The 14,720-nt window shown below is 43.6% G+C and overlaps 1 protein-coding gene across 4 annotated transcripts in view; it reads left to right on the top strand.

Moving 5' to 3' along the window:
* The window catches only part of LOC139581070 (short transient receptor potential channel 3-like), an 88,353-nt gene that overhangs the window by 59,639 nt on the left and 13,994 nt on the right, over positions 1-14,720 (top strand). For all 4 annotated transcript variants that reach the window (XM_071410436.1, XM_071410434.1, XM_071410433.1 and 1 more), the window contains 3 exons: positions 1,789-2,022; positions 11,380-11,644; positions 12,811-13,006. In XM_071410436.1, coding sequence (XP_071266537.1) covers positions 1,789-2,022; positions 11,380-11,644; positions 12,811-13,006 — 695 coding nt within the window. The remainder of the gene's footprint in view (positions 1-1,788; positions 2,023-11,379; positions 11,645-12,810; positions 13,007-14,720) is intronic.

Raw genomic sequence — 14,720 nt, 5'->3', positions numbered from 1 at the left:
GATATGATTGGTTTAATGTGTCTCGGTTAGTGTAACGTGTCTTCAGATTTCATAACTCCCTTTTACTAAGGAATCACGAGAAAGCCTGGTAAGTAGCCTTTCTGTAATATCTGAAATTAATGGATAGCCTATGCTGTGATGAATACTGTGTAGCCTTATTAGGAACTGTGTTTCAGATATCTCTATGAAGCTCATATAATGAAAGGTCCTATGTTAATAGTTCAAACGCAGCCCTATCATCTCACCGAACTAACAAAAGTCTTCCATCTCAGAATCCAAGGCCATGATTGTTCTTCCGTTGTGGGTGTGGTAGCGAAGCAACTTTTATTTGCACGCATTTAACATTTTTTTTTAATTTTTTTTATTTCACCTTTATTTAACCAGGTTGGCTAGTTGAGAACAAGCTTTCATTTTCAACTGCGACCTGGCCAAGATAAAGCAAAGCAGTTCGACACATGCAACAACACAGAGTTACACATGGAATAAGCAAACATACAGTCAATAATACAGTAGAAAAATAAGTCTAGATACAATGTGAGCAAATGAGGTGAGATAAGGGAGGTAAAGGCAAGAAAAGGCCATGGTGGCAAAGTAAATACAATATAGCAAGTAAAACACGGGAATGGTAGATTTGCATTGGAAGAATGTGCAAAGTAGAAATAGAAATAATGGGGTGCAAAGGAGCAAAATAAATAAATAAATACAGTAGGGGTAGTTGTTTGGGCTAAATTATAGATGGGCTATGTACAGGTGCAGTAATCTGTGAGCTGTGAGTCACTCTGGCAGCTGGTGCTTAAAGCTAGTGAGGGAGATAAGTGTTTCCAGTAAGTGTTTCCAGTTCCAAACATAAAGACGAACTGGCACAGAGAGACAGGAAACACAGGGATAAATACACTGGGGAAAATAAGCGACACCTGGAGGGGGTGGAGACAATCACGAGGACAGGTGAAACAGATCAGGGCGTGACAATTTCAGTTTACTATATTCAAATTTGTGTCATTTAGTAGACACTCATCCAGAGTGACTTAGAGGAGCAATTAGGGTTAAGTTCCTTTCTCAAGGGCATCTCGACAGACTTTTCACCTAGTCAGCTCAGGGATTAAAACCAGCGACCTTTTGGTTACTGGCGCAACTCTCTAAACTGCTAGGATTTTCCTTTTCAGCGTATACTAAATTGCTTTTCCAAATGTAATTTTTTTTCTTTTCGTTTTCGTTTACTAAAATAACCTTGCGGCAGAGGCTGGCGAACTATCGTCAAAAGTCAGACTAGGCGCACTGCATAGTTTGATGGCACTCTATCCCCACTCTACGATCCAAACAGAAATGGACATCTTTTTTAGTTTGGTGCAGCGATAGAGCTGTGTTTGTACCAGGGCTTAGAGTTTCTAATCTGTAGTGTTTAAATAAATTCACAGCTAGATTCATTCAGTTGATTTAATAAACAAATGAACCTATTTTCAGGCCCTCAATGTGGTTTCTTTAGGTAGACATTAGGTGATTACTGAATCAACACACTGCAGTCTCACTATTGCCAGTCATGTTAATTAGGGCATGACATAGCAAAACAATTTGCAACGGAAAATGACAATGGGCATTCTTATTGGATACGTCCAGATAGTCCCTCTTCGTTTCAGACCTTTTTTTCAGTTAATTCAGTTACCTAATTAACACAACCCATTTCTTCTTGATGTTGTTTCCTCTGCAGACATTTGTCTCTCAGTTTCAGAACCTTTTAATCTGTTTGGTGCCTATTGAACACAACCCACAACTTTGTTGCCTCCTCTGCAGGGATGATGTGGTCGGAGTGTAAGGAGTTGTGGACCGAGGGGCCCAGGGAGTACATGCAGCAGCTGTGGAACGTTCTGGACTTTGGCATGCTCTCCATCTTCATTGCCGCTTTCACCGCTCGGTTCTTTGCCTTCCTCCAGGCCACCAGAGCCCAGCAGTACGTCAACGAAAAGATCCACACCACCGACCTCTCCCTAGTGACCCTACCCCCGGAGGTCAAATACTTTACCTACGGTGAGAGAAGAGCTACTGTATCGATTTTTTTTCCTAAAGTCAGGATGCACCCAATCAAATGTTATTTGTCACAGAAATAGTGACACGAGCAATAAATACACAGTGAATAATGAATAATATTAAGGAGTAAATGTAACATGGCTATATGTACCAGTACCGAGTCGATGTGCAGGGGTACAAGGTAATTGAGGTTGCTATCAAATACAATTGTATTGGTCACATACACGTGATTAGCAGATGTTATTGTGGGTGTTGCGAAGTGCTCGTGCTTCTATCTCCGACAGTGCAGTAATATCTAACAAGTAATATCTAACAAATTACACAACATATACCCAATACACACAAATCTAAGTAGGAATGAATTAAGACTATATACATATGGACGAGCGATGTCAGAGCGGAACGGACTAAGATACAGTAGAATAGTATAGAATACAGTATATACATATGAGATGAGTAATGCAAGATATGTAAACATTATTAAGTGAATGAGATACTGTAGAATAGTATAGAATACAGTATATACATATAAGATGAGTAATGCCAGATATGTAAACATTTTTAAAGTGACTGGTGTTCCATTACTTAAAGTGGCCAGTGATTCCTAGTCTGCCTATAGGCAGCAGCCTCTAATGTGCTAGTGATGGCTGTTTAACAGTCTGATGGCCTTCTGGTAGAAGATGTTTTTCAGTCTCTCGGTCCCAGCTTTGATGCACCTGTACTGACCTCGCCTTCTGGATGATAGCGGGGTGAACAGGCAGTGGCTCGGGTGTTTGATGTCCTTGAGGATCTTTTTGGCCTTCCTGTGACATCGGGTGCTGTAGGTGTCCTGGAGGGCGGATAGTTTACCCCCGGTAAAGCGTTGGGCAGACCGCACCACCCTCTGGAGAGCCTTGCGATTGCGGGCGGTGCAGTTGCCGTACCAGATGGTGATACAGCCCGACAGGATGCTTTCAATTGTGCATCTGTAAAAATGTGTGAGGGTTTTAGGTCACAAGCCAAATTTCTTTAGCCTCCTGAGGTTGAAGAGGCTCTGTAGCGCCTTCTTCACCACACTGTCTGTGTGGGTGGTCCATTTCAGTTTGTCAGTGATGTGTATGCCAAGAAACCTGAAGCTTTCCACCTTCTCCACTGCGGTACCGTTGATGTAGATGGGGGGTGCACCCTTTGCTGTTTCCTGACGTCCACAATCATCTCCTTTATTTTGTTGACATTGACGTTGAGTGAGAAGTTATTTTCCAGGCACCACACTCCCAGAGCCCTCACCTCCTCACTGTAGGCTTTCTTGTCATCGTTGGTAATCAAGCCTACTACTGTTGTGTCGTCTGCAAACTTGAGGATTGAGTTGTCATGAGTGAGGGGGCTGAGCACACATCCTTGTGGGGCCCCATTGTTGAGGATCAGCGGAGTGAAGATGATGTTTCCTACCTTCACCACCTAGGGGCAGCCCGTCAGGAAGTCCAGGACCCACAGGGCGGGGTTCACACCCAGGGGCTCAAGTTTAATGATGAGCTTGGAGGGTGCTATGGTGTTGAATGCTGAGCTATAGTCAATAAACAGCATTCTTACATAGGTATTTCTCTTGTCCAGATGGGACAGGGCAGTGTGCAGAGGGATGGCGTTTGAATCGTCTGTGGATCTAATGGGGCGGTAAGCAAATTGAAGTGGGTCTAGGGTGGCAGGTAAGGTAGAGGTGATATGAACGTTGACTAGTCTCTCAAAGCACTTCATGATGACAGAGGTGAGTGCTACAGGGCCATAGTCATTAAGTTCAGTTACCTTTGCCTTCTTGGGTACAGGAACAATGGTGGCTATCTTGAGCATGTGGGGACAACAGACTGGGATAGGGAGATATTGAATATGCCCGTAAACACACCAGCCAGCTGGTTAATGGTGGTTAATGGTTAACACGTTTAAATATTTTACTCAGGTTGGTCACAGAGAAGGAGAGCCCACAGTCCTTGGTAGCGGGCCGCGTCGGTGGCACTGTGTTATCCTCAAAGCGTGTGAAGAATGTGTTTAGCCTGTCCAGAAGCAAGACTCCTGTCCAGAAGCAAGACTACAAAAGGAGCAAGACTCCTTTTGTAGTCCGTGATTGTCTGTAGTCCCTGCCACATACATCTCGTGTCTGAGCTGTAGATTTGCGACTACACTTTCTCTATACTGACGTTTAGCTTGTTTGATTGCCTTGCGGAGATAATAACTACACTGTTTATATTCTGCCATATTACCAGTCGCCTTGCCCTGGTTAAATGTGGTGGTTTGCGCTTTCAGTTTCGCTTGAATGCTACCATCTATCCAGGGTTTCTGGTTAGGGTAGGTTTTAATAGTCATAGTGGGTACTACATCTCCTATACACTTTCTTATGAACTCAGTCACCATATCCGTGTATGCGTCTAGATTATTTTTGCAAGCTACCCGGAACATATCCCAGTCCAAGTGATCAAACCAATCCTGAAGCGTGGATACCGATTGGTCAGACCAGCATTGAATGACCAGCACGGGCACTTCCTGTTTGAGTTTCTGCCTGTAGGACGGGAGGAGCAAGATGGAGTCGTGGTCAGATTTGCCGAAAGGAGGGTGGGGGAGGGCCTTGTAAGCATTCCGGAAGTTTGAATAGCAATGGTCGAGAGTCTTAGTAGCGTGAGTAGGACAGTCAATGTGTTGATAGAACTTCGGCAGCCTAGTCCTCAGATTTGCTTTGTTAAAATCCCCAACTACTATAAATGCAGCCTCAGGATATGTGGTTTCCAGTTTGCATAAAGTCCAGTGAAGTTCTTTGAGGGCCGTCAAGGTTTCGGCTTGAGGTGGGATGTAAACGGCCGTGGCGATGATGGAGGAGAATTCTCTTGGGAGATAATATGGTTGGCATTTAATTGTGAGGTATTCTAGATCGGGTGAACAAAAGGACTTGAGTTTTCCTGTATGTTCCTAGAATTACACCATAAGTCGTTAATCATGAAACACACCCCTCCACCCTTCTGCTTCCTGGAGAGATATTTATTCCTGTCTGCGCGATGTACTGAGAATCCTGCTGGCTTTACCGACTCCAACAGAATATCCCGAGAGAGCCATGTTTCTGTGAAAGAAAGTATGTTACAGGGCCCGATGTCTCTCTGGAAAGAAAGACTGAACATTAGCGAGTAATATACTCGGAAGCGTTGGGTGGTGTGTGCGCCTCTAAGTCAAACCAGCAGGCCACCTCGAGTGCCTCTCCTCCACCGGCAATGTTTTGGGTCGGACTTTGGAATAAGTTGAATTTCTCTGGGAAGAGTGAACAAAGGATCTGTTCCAGGGAAGTTGTATTCCTGGTCGTAATGCTGGTAGTTCTGGTGAGTTACCGCTTCTCTAATATCCAATAGTTCTTCCCGGCTGTATGTAATGACACAAAACATTTCCTGAGCTAATAATGTAAAAAATAGTACATAAAGAAACCAAATACTGCAAAGTTTTCTTAGAGCTAGTAGTGATGCTGCCATCTCCGTTGGGGCCATCTTCCAGTGTCTTCCAGTGCTATGTTCACATAGGTAGGGTTTAAGTGACTGCAGACAGTAGCAATAGCGTGTGTGTGTGTGGCGTCAGTACGCATGTGTGCGCGTGCTATGTGTGGGCGTCTGTAGTGTGTGTGTGTGTGTGTGTGTGTGTGTGTGTCTGTAGTGTGTGTGTGTCTGTAGTGTGTGTGTCTGTAGTGTGTGTGTGTGTGTGTGTGTGTGTGTGTGTGTGTGTGTGTGTGTGTGTGTGTGTGTGTGTGTGTGTGTGTGTGTGTGTGTGTGTGTTGGGATGTCAGTGTGGGTGGAGTCCAGTATGTGTGCAAAGAGTGCAAGAGAGTTAGTGCAAAAAAAGGGTAAATGCAGGTAGTCCGGGTAGCCATTTGATTAGCTATTTAGCAGTCTTAAGGCTTGGGGGTAGAAGCTGTTCAGGGTCCTGTTGGTTCCAAACTTGGCAACAGTGTATGACTTGGGTGGCTGGAATCTTTGACCATTTTTTGGGCCTTCCTCTGACACCGCCTGGTGTAGAAGACCTGGATGGTAGGGAGGTCGGCCCCAGGGATGTACTGGGCCGCACTCACTACTCTCTGTAGCGGCTTGTGGTCGGATGCCTTGCAGTTGCCATACCAAGCAGTGATGCAGCCAGTCAAGATGCTATCAATGGTGCAGCTGTAGAACATTTTGATGATCTGAGTGCCCATGCCAAATATTTTCAGGCACCTGAAAAGGGGGAAGTGGAGCTGATGTGCCCAGTTCACAACTATGTGGGTGTGTATGGACCATGTTAATTCCTTATTGATGTGGACACAGAGGAACTTGAAGCTCTCGAACCGCTCCAATACAGCCCCATCGATGTGGATGGGTGCATACTTGCCCCTCCGTTTCCTGTAGTCCACGATCAGCTCCTTTTTCTTGCTGTAGTTGAAGGAGAGGTTGTTGTCCTGGCACCACACTGCCAGGTCACAGATTTCCTCCCCATAGACTGCCTCATCAACATCGGTGATCACTCCTACCACCGTCTTGTCATCAGCAAACTTGGTGTTGGAGCTGTGCGGGCCATGCAGTCGTGGGTGTACAGGGAGGAAGGGACAAAAGCATACTCCGCTGAGGGGCCCCGTGTTAATGGTCAGCGTGTCGGTTGTGTTGTTACCTACCCTGGGGGCGGCCTGTCAGGAAGTGCAGGATTGAGTTGCAGAGGGAGGCATTCAGTCCCAGGGTCCTGAGCTTGGAGGGCACTATGATGTTGAATGCTGAGCTTTAGTGAATGAACAGCATTCTTTTTTTCTTTCTTTTTTAAAGTAAAAATCTTTAATACACAGAGTCAATGCCCTGCTCAAGGGCATGTTGACCGATCCAACCACCAGGCCAAAACACGTGAACCCCAACTCTCCAAGATCCCCCTACAGTTCCCCAATAGCTGTCCCTCAACCATTCGAGACCCCTCCCACAGGCCCTCCCGAGGAAGAAAGAAAATACAATTAATTCCATTCCCCACCCCCAAGAACCCCTTAATGCACCAACAACCAGAACCCCTTAATGCACCAACAACCAAGAGAATTAACTAAATAGAAAAAAGGAAAAGACAGAAGAAAACAGCAAACAACATTGCAAAGAAATAATAAAACAAAATAATGAATTTAACAAAGGACATCAAGAACAACTAAAATCATAACAGTAATGCCAACTGTATGCGTTTGTGTGCATGTCTGGCACTATTACATGTATGTGTGTGTTCTTGTATGTGTTTATTTGAATGAGAGTGTGTTAATATGCATGTGTACAAACACCTGCACGGCATCAGCCTCAGGCAAACAGTGTTCTTACATGGGTATTCCTTTTGTCTCGGTGGGTGAGGGCAGTGTGGAGTGCAATAGAGATGTCGTCATTTGTGGATCTGTTGGGGCGGTATGCGAGTTGGAGTGAGTTCATGGTGTCTGGGATGATGGTGTTGATGTGAGCCATGACCAGCCTTTCAAAGCATTTCATGGTTAAAGATGTGAGTGTTATTGGGCGATAGTAATTTAGGCAGGTTACCTTGGCGTTCATGGGCATGGGGACTATGGTGGTCTGTTTGAAACAAGTTGGTATAACAGACCGGGTCAGAGATGGTTGAAAATGTCAGTGAAGACACATGCCAGCTGGTCAGTGCATGCTCTGAGAACACGTCCTGGTATTTCATCTGGCCCCGTGGCCTTGTAAATGTTAACCTGTTTAAATGTCTTACTCACATCGGCTACGGAGAGCGAGATCACACAATCATCCAGAACAGCTGGTGCTCTCATGCATGGTTCAGTGTTGCTTACCTCAAAGGAGCATAGAAGGCATTTAGCTTGTCTGGTTGACTCATGTCGGTGGGCAGCTCACGGCTGGGCTTCCCTTTATAATTCATGATAGTTTACAAGCCCTGCCACATCAGTCGAGCGTCAGAGCCAGCATAGGATTCAATCTTAGTCCTGAATTGATGGTTTGGCCGGGGTAGGCTGTCATTGTAAATAATAATTTGTTTTTACCTGACTTGCCTAGTTAAATAAAGGTTACATAAAAATAAAAAAAACTGGCGGCAACCGCAGCGCAATCAATAGGAGTTGAACAGTGGCAGGTGCTGAAAATATAGCTAACCTGTTATGCAAGTGTTGCACACCAACAGATGGAGAGAACCTACACCAGTCGAGCAATTCATTTCAACAATAATCTTCATTTTAATTTGACTTTACAAACAACAAGAGCGCTTATTTGGATTCTATTTCTTCGGAGCCTAGACCAATATAAAATAACTTAACTGGCTGGTGCAGGTTTGATACCTGTGCCGACCGCCACCGGGAGACCCATGAGGTGGCTTTTGGTTTTAAGTTAGAATCCTCCAATCCTCTATATGTAATTATTAGCGGAGAGCCACGTCATATTTTTCGATATACTGTAGGCCTACCCTAGGCGACACGAGTCTCACTAGTGTTGAATAATGTCCTGTTAAAAGTGGTGTAGGTCTTATTTATTTAAAGAGCATATTGAAGTTAGAAGCAAAAGCCTACAACTATTTTAGCACTGTTTTGCACTGTTCTGAGACAAGCATGGGGAATGAGCTTGATAAATCAATTACATTTTATTTTCACTTAATCTCCGTTTGGGTATTGGTTAGACTAGAATTAGAAAATTAGGGTGATGAAATGTTATGCTCTTAGTGTAACCTTTATTTAACTACGCAAGTCAGTTGAGAACAAATTCTTATTTACAAGGACAGCTTACTCCTTCCTCCCTGGCAGGGAATTGAACCCCGGTCTCCCGCGTGCCCAGCCCGCACGACACAGGGATTCTTTAGCTAAATAGCCCAGTACTGTACTGCCGACCGTCACGTTGTACAGTGCCATATTTTCTGTTCCATCCTAACAGAAACCCAGAGGGTTTTTAGTTTTTCTTGGAGTAGAAACACCATAATATTAATCAAATGAATTAAGAAAGTACGAGTCAAAGGTTTGGACACACTTAGTCATTCCAGGATTTTTCTTTATTTTTACTATTTCTACATTGTAGAATAATAGTAAAGACATCACAACTATGAAATAACACAGTTAAGAGCTTTTTTACAAGGACAGATATACTTCCTCCCCGTCGGGGAATTGAACCCCGGTCTCCCGCATCTCTTTAGTACAGCCATTATTGAAGGTACTTGAGGTCACGGAGAAAGTCTGGACATGGCGTGCTCTCCCTTATGTAAGGAATTAGGCACTTTCCCATGTTTACTATAGTATGTGTTGTAGGCTATGTTTACTTGTCAGACTGCACAGTAGCCTACTAAACAAACGCAGGTGGTTTCGCGCCGCTCTGAGACAAGCATGGGGACTGGTCTTGATAAATCAATGAGATTTTTATCTCCATTTGGGTATTGGTTACACTACAATTAGGGTGTGGAAATATTATGTTAATTTAGAATCCTCTTATGCTGTAACCTAATCCCGACCATCACGTTGTACAGCGCCATTCCATCCTAATGGAAACCCTGAGGGTTTTGTTTTAAATTTTTCTCGGAATAGAAACACCATAATGTTATTCAAATTATTTAAGCAAAATTTCTTAAAATCAATCCCATATACTATGGTATTACAAAAAAGGTTTTAAATTCGCTGGTAATGCCAATATGGAAGACTATCAAATGCTTCTCAAAGATGCCCACTGGTGGTCAAACTAGCACTAACTTGCATCAACAGATAAAATGGCTGACAATTAAATAACGTGCCACAGAATGCTGCTGCAGCCCACAAGGTGTGCTGCAGTGTGACACAACTTTTAAAGGAGCAACCACTGTACGGTCACTGTGAAGACAACGTCGTCGATGCACTTATTAATGAAGCCGGTGACTGATGTAACTGATTTCCCAAAGGGAGGGTGAGGGAGGGCCTTGTATGCATTTCTGAGTGTGGAATAAAGGTCATTTAGAGTTTTGTCGCCTCTATTTGCATAGGTGACATGCTGGTAAAAATCTGGTAAAACGGATTTTGTTGAGTGTGGTGTTAGTGCCAGCATTGATTTGTGGTGATAAATTGACAGCTACGAAAAATATAGATGGGAACTCTCTTGTTAAATAGTATGGTCTGCAGCTTATCATGAGGTATTCTAACTCGGTCAAAAGAAAAACTCTAGACTTCCTAAACATTAGAGATCGTGCACCAGCTGTTGTTATCAAAGAGACACACCGCTGCACCTCTCGTCTGCCATCTGATCTTGACGATGCAGAGAAAAAAGTTGGATATCCATGTCCTCGTTCAGCCACGACTCCGAGAAACATAGGATATTACAGTTTTTTCCGGTCCCGTTGATAGAATTGTCTCAAACGGAGCTCATCCAGTTTATTCTCCAGTGACTGCACGTCCGCCAACAAAGTAGAGGGCAATGATGGTCTACTTGCTTGCCAACGTAGTCAAGACACCACCTCGCTTGCCTCTCTTTCGCCGCTGCTTTCTCTTTCGAGTGCCAGGGATCAGGGCCTGGTCCGGGGTAAGCAGAATGTCCAAAACTCGCTGAAGTAGAAATCGTCATCAAATCGAGGTTAATGATCACTGTTCTGATGTCCACAAGCTGTTTTCGGTCATATGAAATGATGGCGAGAAACATTATGTACAAAAAAAATGTAAGATCAGCAACAACCAAATTATTTTTTAATGCAGGCTTCGTCAGGAGCCCGTAAAACAGCAGCTATCCACTGCAATGCCATCTTCTTAAACCTGTGATACAGTTGAGACAATTAGGCATCTTGCACACATCTACAAATACTACCACAAATGTCAATACAGATGTTTCCTGACCACTTGCCCTGCAAGACGTGTAACAGTGTTAGCAATGATTATGCTTAAGGGCAGGCACACTAATCTCAAGAATCATTAGATTCTTACCGCTCTAATTGTCTAATCGTACACAGTGACGTACACATACAGAATAACTTTAAGTGCAACATTATCCACCTAGTACACTGCACGCAGAAGGGAGAAAAATTATCATTAGGTATATCATTAGAACATGCAAAAGGGCAAACATTTAAAATCACATAAACACCTGTTTTTAATTTGACATTGAGAGCATAAGTGGCCTATGCAAATTGTGGTAGCACCTTATTTTATAGTCCTGTTTCATTTAGTTTTAGCTGATATTTACTGAGAAATTGTATGTATTGGTGCTTGTGTTGATGAATCGTAAAGAAACAAAAGACTACTTTTAGGGGTATTATTATACAATTACTATTTGCTGTGTTATTTCAAAGCCCACAAAGACATAATGGGACTGTAAAACAAGGTGTAACCCAACCATTGTGTAGAGCAGTCATATAGCGCAATGCATTAAACACATTGTTCATGTTGCTGTCGCCCATTCCTCCACTTAGCAAGGGACAAATGGCTGCCGTCGGACCCCCAGCTGATCTCAGAAGGGCTGTACGCCATCGCCGTGGTGCTGAGTTTCACACGCATCGCTTACATCCTGCCGGCTAACGAGAGCTTCGGACCGCTCCAGATCTCCCTGGGCCGCACGGTCAAAGACATCTTCAAGTTCATGGTCCTGTTCATCATGGTCTTCCTGGCGTTCATGATCGGCATGTTCATCCTCTATTCGTACTACTTGGGTGCCAAGGTCAACCCGGCCTTCACCACGTGAGTGATATATCAAACATATAGAGGACACTTGTGTATAGAGAACACTTGTTGGAATAGACATATGGTGAGACACTTATGGGAACAGACTTATAGGGACTCACCACATAAGAGAACATTAATCGATGGTCACTCAGGCAGGTCTGGAGTCAGTGACAGGAACTGCTCTGTACACAGTTACTCTGTATGGACTGACAGTCAGTAGGGAGGCTTTGTACACGTTCAACCATACTGTTTTGTCCCCAAAGCCCCTAAAATTAATACACAAGACTTGAGAATACGATTGGTACACATTTTATAAAGTAATACTGCTTGGGACCTATCTACATGAAACAAAAATCTCCAACAAATGAGTTCGCCATTCAGTTAGGGAGCTCTTTTCTTCCTCTATTTGAGCCCATTCATGCGGTGCTAGCTCATTCAGTCTATCGACTCAGTCATTGTAGTGCAGAATGAAGTTGAAAATGGCCAACCTTGGATTCCCTTTCGAAGAGTTCTTCTAAACTGAATTGGAAAAGGCACCGCCGAGATTGTGGCAGCTCAGCAAAAATAACTCATTTCACACTGGAGTGGATTACCGCCAAGGTTACTGTTTCCAAGCTGAGGCTGAGAAAATGAAATCCTTCCCATTGTTATGGTTATTATTTTCCTCTATTGTCTTAGTGTCCATATTGCATTTCATTAGCCAAGCTGCCTTGGCATAAATGGAACACACACACACACATCTAACATTGCCAAGAGTCACAATGGTCATTTCTGCTCTTACCAAGGACATCTGTGGAATTCATATTACACAAAATATAAAATACAGCAACATCACCTGAAATAAAAATATATATAATTTCATGGCAACAATTCTCACGTTTATAAATGTTTCTCGAAGGGACTTTGGCAACCAGAATACTTTAACACAGGATGATGCATTTTAGTATTAAGCAAGACATGCCGATATATTTGGTTCATTCCCCACACACTTATAAGTTAGGCTACAGGTGACATCACTTTATTTGAAGCAGCGCTTTATCGCCTGTCACTTTGGGCAACAGCCAAATATAGTTTGTGATTTCGCTAGGGCACAACAACAAACTAGAAACCCCTGATCTGATCAGCTTGTCCAATAGCTTTCTTATCCCCTTCCTTCCTTCCTTCCTTCCTTGTCACCATAGGGTGGAGGAGAGCTTCAAGACTCTGTTCTGGTCTATATTTGGACTGTCCGAGGTGTCCTCTGTGGTGCTCAAGTACAACCACAAGTTCATCGAGAACATCGGCTACGTTCTCTATGGAATCTACAACGTGACCATGGTGGTGGTGTTGCTCAACATGCTGATCGCCATGATCAACAGCTCCTATCAAGAAATCGAGGTGAGTCACCGGTGTAGTGAAGTTGCCCCTAGATACTGATCTTGGGTAAATAAAAGAAATTCCCCACTAATCATTAAGGTTAGGATTGGGAAAGGGAAGCAGATCCTAGATCTGTGTGTAGGGGGAAACTTCGCCGCAGAGGTAAGTAAGTGGCATCTGTAGACCCACCATTACATCTGATTATAGTTATAGGGGTACTAGTGTATTTTGGTGTAATCTTTTTGTATGCAGTGCATTCGGAAAGTATTAACTTTTTCAAAATGTTGTTACAGCCTTATTTTAAAATAATCTCATGAAGTTACACACAATACCCCATAATGACAAAGCAAAAACAGGTTTTTAGAACTTTTTGCAAATGTGTAAAAAAAAATAAAAAAATAAAAGGAAATATCGCATTTACGTAAGTATTCAGACACTTTATTCAGTACCTTGTTGAAGCACCTTTGGCAGTGATTACAGCCTTAAGTTTTCTTGGATATGACGCTTCAAGCTTGGCACACCTGTATTTGGGGAGTTTCTTCATTCTCTGTAGATCCTCTCAAGCTCTGTCAGGTTGGATGGGGAGCTTTGCTGCACAGCTATTTTCAGGTCTCTCCAGAGATGTTCGATTGGGTTCAAGAAAGGGCTCAGGCTGGGCCATTCAAGGACATTCAGAGACTTGTCCCGAAGCCACTCCTGCATTGTCTTGGCTGTGTGCTTAGGGTCGTTGTCCTGTTGGAAGGTGAACCTTCGCCCCAGTCTGAGGTCCTGAGAGCTCTGGAGCAGGTTTTCATCAAGTATCTCTCTGTACTTTGCTCCGTTCATCTTTGCCTCAATCCTGACTAGTCTCCCAGTCCCTGCCGCTGAAAAACATCCCCACAGCATGATGCTGCCACCACCATGCTTCACCATAAGGATGGTATTGGCCAGGTGATAAGCGGTGGTTCCAAACTTCCTCCATTTAAGAATGATTGAGGCCACAGTGTTCTTGGGGACCTTCAATGCTGCTGAATGATTTTGGTACCCTTCCCCAGATCTGTGCCTTCACACAATGCTGTCTCGGAGCTCTACGGACAAATACTTCGACCTCATGGCTTGGTTTTTGCTCTGACATGCACTATCAACTGTGGAACCTTATATAGACAGGTCTGTGCCGTTCCAAATCATGTCCAATCAATTGAATTTGCCACTGGTGGACTCACTGGTGGACATTCAAGTTGTAGAAACATCTCAAGGATGATCAATGGAAAGAGGATGCACCTGAGCTGAATTCCGAGTCTCATAGCAAAGGGTCTGAATACTTATGTAAATAAGGCATTTATGTCGTTTTTTTTAATACATTTGCAAACATTTATAAAAACTTGTTTTCGATTTGTCATCATGAGGTATTGTGTGTAGATTGAGGGAACATTCATAAATCACGAGCATACCAACAAACAATCTCCGACAAGGACATGAGGGGAAACAGAGGGTTAAGTACACAACATGTAATGAATGGGATTGGAACCAGGTGTGTAGGAAGACAAGACAAAACCAATGGAAAATGAAAAATGGATCAATGATGGCTAGAAGACCGGTGACGTCGACCGCCGAGCACCGCCCGAACAAGGAGACAAGAACGGTGGAAATCTGTCCTTTGGTCTGACGAGTCCAAATTTGAGATTTTTTGTTCCAACCTCTGTGTCTTTGTGAGACGCAGAGTAGGTGAACGGATGATCTCTGCATGTGTGGTTCC

Source organism: Salvelinus alpinus, chromosome 7 (genome assembly GCF_045679555.1).
Source record: "Salvelinus alpinus chromosome 7, SLU_Salpinus.1, whole genome shotgun sequence".
Classification (NCBI taxonomy): domain Eukaryota; kingdom Metazoa; phylum Chordata; class Actinopteri; order Salmoniformes; family Salmonidae; genus Salvelinus; species Salvelinus alpinus.
Note: the sequence above shows the minus strand (reverse complement) of the source record. Positions and strands in the feature narration are given on the sequence as shown.